General features: G+C 54.7%; 2 protein-coding genes across 2 annotated transcripts; one reads left to right on the forward strand and one right to left on the reverse strand.

The window, feature by feature from the left end:
* Positions 1-539: 539 nt before the first annotated feature.
* CkaCkLH20_04844 (Snf7 family protein) lies at positions 540-1,302 on the forward strand (the record flags this gene model as incomplete). Its single annotated transcript, XM_038887563.1, has 2 exons — positions 540-587; positions 664-1,302. The coding sequence occupies 2 exons, from the start codon at positions 540-542 to the stop codon at positions 1,300-1,302; spliced, it is 687 nt and encodes a 228-aa protein (XP_038747170.1).
* A 1,734-nt stretch (positions 1,303-3,036) lies between these two features.
* CkaCkLH20_04845 (isochorismatase family protein) lies at positions 3,037-3,889 on the reverse strand (the record flags this gene model as incomplete). Its single annotated transcript, XM_038887564.1, has 3 exons — positions 3,037-3,518; positions 3,583-3,765; positions 3,832-3,889. 3 exons carry the CDS (start codon positions 3,887-3,889, stop codon positions 3,037-3,039), a joined length of 723 nt encoding a protein of 240 aa, XP_038747171.1.
* Positions 3,890-9,540: the final 5,651 nt, after the last annotated feature.

Genomic DNA, 9,540 nt, shown 5'->3' on the forward strand with positions numbered 1-9,540 from the left:
CGGCTTTCCGCGGAATCTTTCATTTGTCGTTTGTCCGCAGGCTACCATCTGATGGTTGTGTTCCATTCTACGTCAAATAACGCCAACTCTTTTCTGGACACCCTTCGCCGATGATGCGACTAGGCGACAGGACGAACCAGCCTTCTGTAAACTCAGACTCAATCTTGTCTCTCAATCTCTGTCTGCCAAGCCGCCAGTTCAGAGCGGTCGAAAGGTTGACGAACCTCGATTGGTGATATGTATGCGTTACTCTACGACGCACGGATAACATAATAATCCGCATACGTGCACGACGGATAGCAAGGTCTCCACGTGACGACAATCCCCCACTACGGCCCGTATCAGTCGAGGCAGCGAATCCAGGAATGACGACACATCGCACCCTGATTCAAGGCAGCGCTTATTGAATCTGCCAACAAACGAGGCTGGCGGCAGCCCATCACGCATCCATCAGCTCCGCGCTCGCACATACACCTCGACACTGAATCCCCCACAGATCGACGCCTTCCACCCGGCCATTGTCCGCCGCCTAGCCCACCATGGAGACGCTCAAGTCGCTGTTCGTCAAGCCCGATCCGCAGCAACAGGTACGGCCGACCGCCCTTCCCCGACACCGAGACCGATTCTTCGGGTACTGACTAGAAATTTTTCTCGCCACGACAGCTGCGAAAATGTAACGCCCTCATCCGCTCCAACATTCGCAAACTCGACCGCGACATCAACCAAGTCAGACAAGTCGAAGCCAAGACCAAGAACCTAATCCTCCAAGCCGATAAACGAGCGCAACGAGACCCCACCAGGGCGAGGCAGGCGCAGAAGGAGGCACGCGACTTCGCGCGCGAGCTCATCCGCGCCCGGAAAACGAGCTCGCGGCTCATCACCTCCAAGGCACAGCTTAACAGCGTGCAGATGCAGGTCAACGAGGCCTTCGCCGTTCGCAAGATCGAGGGCAGCATCCGCGCGAGCGTCGGCGTCATGAAGGACGTCAACCGTCTGATCCGCCTTCCCGAGCTGGCCGGCACGATGCAGGAGCTGAGCGTGGAGCTGATGAAGGCCGGCATCATCGAGGAGATGGTCGGTGAGAGCTTGCCCGATGACATGGACGCCCTGGAGGACGAGGAGGCCGAGGGCGAGGTTGACAAGGTGCTTGGCGAGATCCTCAAGGACCGCATGTCCAAGGAGAAGCTGCCGGCGGCGCCCGTCACGCAGGAACCCAAGCCGGTCGAGGCCGAGGAGGAAGAGGAGGACGCCGAGGCTATGATGGACCAGATGCGCAACAGGCTCGAGGCGCTGAGGAGCTAGAGGGGATGTGCTATCATTTCACACTGTTTTGCATCTCGATACAGACGGCGTATGCGGCGTTTCGGTTGCGGGAGAGGCTTCCAAATGGGGTATTTTGACGCAGCGTCGCGCAGGCGCTTGGCATCGAGGAGCTTGGCCCGGCTGTATCACGGCGTCAACTGCAGCTTATACTATTGTTGTTCGCACATATCATCTACATGTTTCGTCCGGCGTTTGGAGTAGACATGATCCAGACATATACAATTCATGAAGTCCCCACGAGGCCATCCAGGTTGTCATGGCCGTGAGGGTGTATTCCTCCACATGCATCGATGCACTGTCTTTGTAGTAGTCCCTCTACTGGTTCGTGATTCGTTATTGACCTTTTGGGAGGATTGACACTATTCGGGGTAGACATTTCTTACGACAACCACGCTCTTAGATATGTGGTTGTTTTCACACTTCCAGGTTGTCCGGTAAAGGTCTTTATACGCGCTTCAAAAACATGCCACGGCTGTAAGTTCCATTCATCACTTTCCTGTCGGTTTTGTACCAAGCTGCAGTAGAGATGAAAACTGACCCAGGATGTAAGGTATATTACGCATCATCAAATGGATGATGCTGCCACTAAACCTAAGCATGGGACCTCAGCTGGCAATCGATCTCTGCCTGATATCTAACTAAATGATATGTGATAGTCATTGAATTCCAAGTAACGGACACTAAATGCTGAGTCTCAAGTCTACGGACACTTTGCTTGCTGCAGTTAGTTTTGGAAGGTATATAACCATCCCCATCTGCAACTTTAACGTACCTATTCGCCATTAACTCGGTACAGCCAATGCACCCTGGGAATCAGGTGCTTGTCCGAACGACTCCGTGAGACCCTTCATGGCTTGACTATGCCGTATAAGCCGAGGAAGCCGTCAATGACGAGTCTATCGACGCGGGCAAGCGAGACATCACACTTGATCTCGATGACAGTGCGCAACTCATCAAATGATCTCTCTAACGATCTGCCATTTTCATAAGAGATTGATGATGTAGCACATAAGAGGTTGAAGCCAATAGGGAGAAAGGGCATAAAGGGCGCTTCAGTCGTTCTGGGCGGCTTACAGAGTGTATCTAATGGGTAGGTTCATCAGTAATAGAGAACATTCAGGATAAATCAAAGAAGGTTAGCATAAGCTCAGCGAGAACTCTGAGTGTCTTGAACACCTCCAGACGAAGCAGTTACTTTGATCATTCAAGTTGGTTGAATCCATTCGCATTCGGTAACCCTGGCATTTGGTAGCTTCAGCACATGATACTATAGGTAGTGATAGTAAGCATCCTATGAGTACGCAAGCTACACTGAAGTAGAAAAGTCTCATCTGATTCTACGGGCGTCATTACATGGCTTTAGTATACATCTTGTTCCCAGGTTGAGGGGTCAAAGAACTATGGCTGCAACAAGGTTAGGGATGATTAAATACCGACTTCGCATCAAGCAGGGAGAAACTTTAGTTGATATAAATATCCTCTATTACGTATGATCTCAGTGACCACAAAACAAACCCCCCCGCCCAAAGACGGCCAATACTCTAAACTAGCCGTAAGGCTTGTCAATGATAGACAAGAAGATAGAAGAGCACACCCCCCCCCCCCCGATTTACAGCATATTACCGGAGGAATGCTACCAGTTGTTTCGTTTTTACGGGGATCATACCATCCTCCCGATTTTCACCTTCACCAGGCACGTTAGAGAGACCGTCTTCAGCGGAGGGGAAGAGTCTTCTGCGCGTCGCTGACGGTACCGTTCTCGACGGCAGCGCGGTGTCCGCGGGCGATGTAGCCGTAGGCCGGGTAGTACTGATCCAGCCAGGAGAAGAGCTCGTTGGCGCCGGGGACGTTGCGCCAGTCGCGCATGAGGTCGAGGGAGATGGAGAAGAGGGAGACGACCTGGACGCCGGCGGCGGCCATGCGGTCGTTGGAGATGTCGCGGATGAGCTCGGTGGTGGTGCCGGAGGCCTCGACGTTGGCCCAGACGGAGTAGCCCTCGGCGCGGAGGGAGAGGGCGAGGAAGGTGGTGCAGACGTCGGTGGTGATGCCGGCGAGGATGATCTGGGACTTGTTGGCGGCGCGGACGGCGTCGCGGAAGTCGGCGTTGTCCCAGGCGTCGACCTCGCCGTTGCGCTTGATCAGGGGCGCCGTGGGGTGCATGTCGAGGATCTCTTGGGGCAGGGGGCCGTTGGGACCTGTGTGGAGGGTTTTGTTAGTGACTTGGCGCTGAAGAGGGTTGCTGGGAAGGGTGTGGCATACCGGTCTCGGCGGAGGTGGTCAGGACGACGGGGAGGTCGAAGATGTTAGCCAAGGAGGAGTGGGCAAGCATGGCGTTGCGGTAGAGGGTCGGGTCGAAGTCGCGGGCTAGGTTGAAGAGGCCCTCTTGCATGTCGACGACGAGGAGCATTGAGTCGTTCTTGTTGAGTCTCTCCCAGGGGACGGCTATTTCGATGTTAGCGGGCTTATCTGAACGTGAGGGGATCGAGTTTCAACACCAAGGATACTTACCGTCACCAACAACGGTGGAAATGAGGGCCGAAGCCGCGAGAGTCATGGAGAACTTCATCTTGATGGAGATTTGAGGTTGGTCTTAGAGTGTGCTCTTTGAGTCTGTTGTTTGAATGGAAGACTTGAGCTCGAATTGTCTGCTGGATGAGGATGGAGAGGCAGATATGAGTTGAAGTTGAGCGACTACCTTTCTTATATACAGAGGGTTGACGATACACAACAGCGAAGAGTTCTCATCTCGGAGTCTACTCCGCAATGTCGACATCGTGATCAAGTGCTCTCCTACGACTGGTCCTTTCTCCATGAGCACCTCTTCGCCATGCTGTTTGTCGTTCTCGGTACCACTCCATTACACCGGACAGCAACTCCAAGTCATCGTGAAAGAACCCCATTTCAGCCTCAAAGTCTGAAAATTTCCCGATTCGGCAATATGTTGAAGTGTGCTCTCCAAGGATGTGGTAAACATTGGCTGCACGTTAGTCAGCTCCCCATGTCTCGTTCCTTGGCAGCAGTTCGAGCCTCATCGGCACTTCGGAGAACCGTCATTGGACCGTAAATCCTTTACCGAGAGGCCCGGAGTGGTTGTTGGGCAGTGGAACTCCGCCGGTGCGACCCACGATGCAGATGAGATGCGGAGAAGAGCCAACTGACGATGCCAGAGCTCCGTCAGTATCGCATCCACGATGTCATAAGCTGGGCGTAAGCAGCAGTGTGTTTGCAGGGCATGCTCTCTCGAAGCCCAGATGGGGCCCTTCGAGCCGATACGTGGGCTTGACTAAGCCTGGCGCAGAACCATGTCATTGATTTGTTCCATGCTGTGAGAAATGCATATTGGATCGGTCAACATAGGTATCCATTTGATACCAGGAGAGATGGCGCAACGAGAGACCTGGTAGGAATGGGGTGATGGGGTTGATTGGTGTTGGCTTAGCTAAGGACCATGCCGGCATTTGATAAGAAAGTGGCTCTGCTTGGTGAGATGCGTCCCGCTCCGTGGTGGGGCTCGCCGGTCCTCGCCGATGCCGCAATCACGTATGCTGTTGTGGAGAGCTTATGCCTGGTTTGTTAAGCTGGTAGGATGCTTGTGTCAGCAACCATGCAATACACTACTTGAGTGTGTCTGTCCCACTGCCCCGACTTTGAATCTCCAACAGTTCTCATCGTTTACTTACTGCCCATTCTACTTGCGAGTGCTGTGGCAGAAAGACCAAAGAGCTTGTGTTTTCGCATCTTTCCCCCCGAAACAAAAGCTCGAGGTCTGTATCCCCTCGGATGCCTGTGTAAGATGCATTTCTAGCCATCCCGTGTGAGCCTACGTTGGAGGTCCCCTCGAAGTTGGGACCCGGAGCAAATAGTCGCCCACAAGGACGCTGAGCTTCCCAACTACCGTCCCACCTTACAGGCTCGAAAAGGCCTGCCAGCAGATCTACGCCTCGATAATATGTGCCCTTGGCACCTAGAACGTGCTGGTTACGATAACCTGCCATGATCATGACAAGGTTGATGTAGAATCTGAGAACAGACGTGATAGCACAAACCTTGACATTTTCACGGCCTCGTATGAAGCTTGTACTTTACTCTCTCCTAATGGTACTTGCATCATAATCCCGTTCGGAAGTCTTTCTAGGAGTTGATATAGGAGTTTGCTGGATTTGGACTTGTTAATTAACTCTAACCGTTGATTTGTTAAATTGTACATAGACAGCTTATGGATGTTCGAAGTGTCCCATGACTCGTCCGTAGACTCGAAATTTCGAGAAACGAAGGCAACGACGGATCACACAGTTTACATTCCTACATCACTTAACTGATTGCAGCAAGTCTCATGAGAAAAGCAGGTCGGCCCGTTCGGACGTCAAGTATTCACGCCGAACTCCGGAGACGCGGCCATTAAGTCCCCGCAGTCCGTCCTCGCATTCCTAAAAGGGTAAGTCAAGGGTCCCCCGCCCCGGACAACCGGCGTCCGCCAAGTGGGTCCTCCCGAGCACACCACCACGGACCGTCGACGGTGCCCAGCGGAGCCGAGGCACGTCCTCGTCCGGCCGAGGTTTGATCAAGTCCCCCGCCGCCCACCACCACCCCGGTGCAGATCGGCGCGCCGCGGAAGCACCTCTGACAGCCTCGGGAACGCTGAGAATAGAAATCATGAAGGTATGCCCAGGGGGTTCGTCGGGGAGATGTTCCCGTATGCGGGGACGAGAAGCAAAAAAAGCAACCAACGACGGACGACGCTCCCGCGGGCCCCCGCTCCCCGTCCCCGTCCGTTTACGCACGAACAGATGCTCTATGCGGAACCAGGGACGGGACTGGACTCGCAGGCAGCCATGCAATCGATCGATCGTGCCTCCCCGTAACTTCACCCCTCGCGATCGCAGTCACAGGTGCCATCACAGCAAAGGCTCGGACGAAAGAGGGGGGTTCGTACAAACAGAGTTGGAGTGTTTGCGGGCCTACCACCAACACGTTACATACCTGTCGGCCAGCCATGCCCCGATACACCACGCGGCAATCAAATTAAACAAACGCCGGGAAGAAAACCTTGCGCGGATTAGGCTCAGCTGCGGCCATCGATCGATCACGGAGACATCAGACGTCAGCGGCCGCAATCCTGCTTCGCTCAGCTCATCTCAGCTCCGGCGGCGTCCAAGACCTCTGCATTTTCTTCTCGCCCATAATGACTGTTTCCTCTGGGGTATTGGGGTGAGATTGTTTTTGAGTGTGGTCAGGGCGTAAAGCATACTCCAAACGGAGGGCTGTGTGTGCAGGAACGGGTGAGATGTTGCTATCCACAAGCAAACTGCGAAAGTCAAAAACATTGCCATTCTCATTTTCCCCTGACGATCCGGCGTTGGATCAGAGACACGAGAACTGGTGGTGCACCTGCCACCTAGCCTCCGCGACCGAGGTAGTTGTCGCAAACGGGATTGTAAAGGAATGTAAAAGGTCTTGTTTTTCCTTGCTTTCCTGTTGTGTTGCTTTTTTCCTGTTGGTCGGGGAAAGGGGACCGCGGAAGTGGTGTAAGTGAGACACCCCCGGGCTAGACATTCTGCCCAATGCCAGCACTGTCTCTGAGCCTCGCATTCCCAGTCGGCCTTTTCTTCAATTGTTAATCAAGAGCGGTGAGACTGTCGCATTCACATATCGAGTAGCAGGAATTACGAAATGTGACGGCGGGCTGGGAAGGAGAAGGAAGGTAGGGGCGTGAGGTTTCAGCTCTCCGTTTTCCTCATTGCTTTTTCCCCTTCCCCCCTCCCCAGGCCTTCTCTTTCGTACGGATGCAAGATGCAATGCAATGCACGATGGATGGGAAGGCGCAGGGAGGACGAATCGGGGAGCTTTCTCAGGGCACGGCACACACACACGCGCGCATCGTCCGTAAAAACCTAGCGCACGTAAGAGGAAAAACCCGTGCTTTCTTCTTCTCCTTCTTCCTCCGTGTTTGGACACTTGACAGGATAGACATATGCAGGGCCTGTGTGTCCCCCGCGGAAGGACGGGAGAGGTGCGGTGAGGGTGAGGGTGTGCAAGCCCGGCGGCGTCCAGACCCAGGGCGTCGTCGTCGGGAGGCCCGCTGTCGGACGTGAGTGGAGGGGGGGTCCACAGCCGGGGAATGGACGGCGTGCCGCCGGGAGATTTGGGCGAGAAGGGCCGGAGTGTGCTTCAAGAAAGAAAAAAAAGAATGAGAATGACGGCGCGGCACAACTGTGACGTTTAATTGTCCCGTATTGCTTTTCAGTGGCATTCGATGTTATTTCCACCGCAATAACCGCAGTGAGTCACTGGTTTGAGGGGCAGCGTGTGACGAGCCACTCGTGAAATGCGACGGAGGGCTTTGATGTGTGTGTGACATTCGCGATGCGCCGGACGGTGATTGGAGCGCGGAAAGTCGAGGACATGTCGCGAGCCCGACCACTCAGGTCCCCGAGCGCCGGGCATTCCATATCTCTGCGTCGCCGTTGGCTGACGACGAAAGGGCTGTCTACCGGACCTATTGGAATTGAAGGCACGTTGTTGATTGATTAGTAGCCTCCGTCCCTTTCGTTCTCCGGCTTTCGGGGGTGACTGTCTGTCTGACTTGTTTGGACAGGATGAAGCCCGGGGTTTGGTGTAAGTCGCAGAGTCATCCGTCCTTCGGGCGTGATGGGGGAAATCGCGAATCACAGTATTCGGGAACACAATTGGTGATTACGACGCCTGCGATTTGGTGGTCGCCGTAAAACGTTGGGATGACAGAACAGACCGTTTTCTTCCTTACCCCTCCCTCCATCCGTCTTGCCCCTCCATCGTGAGGCCGACGCGGCCAGACCCCTCGTGGTGCGTGATACCAACTGAAGATGGACCAACTACCTTATGGTGATTGGCATTTCGAATCTCGTTCACCGCCGACGAGAGGGGGCCAGACAGATGCATCCCATTTGAAAAAAACCTGCCCCTGTCAAACGCACACGCACGATACGAGACACACGCATACGTTCTGGCCCCGGTCCCCCGTCCGTCTTGCGGAATGCACGATGGGCCATCTCCCGCAGCGACGCGCTGGGCTGGGCTGGTCACCGCCTTATTGTGATGCGGCCGGCCGGCGGGACCCAGACCCAGACCCAGGCCTTGGGGACTTTCTTTTTCCTTCTTTCGCGACGCCGGGCGGTTGGGTTGGGATCGACCTTTCGCTGGGAGATTAGCCCGACACCCCTCTCCCCTCTGCCCCTCCGCGGAGCCAGAGCCGGTCAGTTATCACATATCCCATGTGTGTTTGACGTTTGCTGCCCAGGCGTGCCCCCTCCGATTTCATTTTATTTCGTCGATTGGGCTGCAGCGGGCAGCGGCAGCGGCATCATCGGTTAAGACAGATTAATCTTGTTGTGTTTGATTTTTTTTGTGGGATGATGTCAATGAAGGGTTGGCGGTGTTGGCATCGACGATGTTTTTGCGAAACGGCCTGCCGGCGCTTGCGACGGCGCATTTTGGGTTGCGATAATCGGATAGTCCATGGGAATGCGGCGGGTAGAAAGGGACAACCACAACACCACACAACGAACCCCCACGTTCCTGAAATGGACCGTATTCATCGGTATCCGAAAGAGGCATTCCTTCCCCCTCCCTCTCCATCCTTCCACGGCCTCCCTCACCTTCAGGCGCGGCTTTTTGTCCCGTTTACTCGCTATCGCAGCCCTCGGCGTTGAGAGCAGCGTGTTTCTTCAGCCGATTTCAGGTCTCCAGATTTAGGTGCCGTAAACTAGACGAAGCCCGTGGTCGCCAAAAGGGAGCACTGACTGGTTCACGCCCCACGGACAACCGGCGGGATTCCTGTCGCGAGACGGCGCGCGATGTCGGCGCATGGTCTTCGTCTAAAGACATAACACGAGATAGGCGTGACGGGTCGGGAGCACCGAGCGCGTGGGATACACCTCCGTGCAGAGGCCTCACTTAGACACGGGACAGGTGCAGTAACGTAACCGCCGCGTAGGTACGCGAAGGAAGAAGACGATGCGATTATGTTTCCCTGAGGCGTTGGTAGTGGATGGTGCCACCGGTGCTCCGGCCGCGGATGGCAGGTTGAAAATAGCAATTCGATGGCAGACGTGGCTGACGGCAGCAGTATACGAGAAATGTTCGCGAAAGGTCTGGATGTATGGGTAAGCACATCGCGATACGGTATCTCGGAGCCACTGACGATACGGGAAACCCGCGATAAGACGACAGGATTCATCC

Source organism: Colletotrichum karsti (assembly GCF_011947395.1).
Source record: "Colletotrichum karsti strain CkLH20 chromosome Unknown Scaffold13, whole genome shotgun sequence".
NCBI lineage: Eukaryota > Fungi > Ascomycota > Sordariomycetes > Glomerellales > Glomerellaceae > Colletotrichum > Colletotrichum karsti.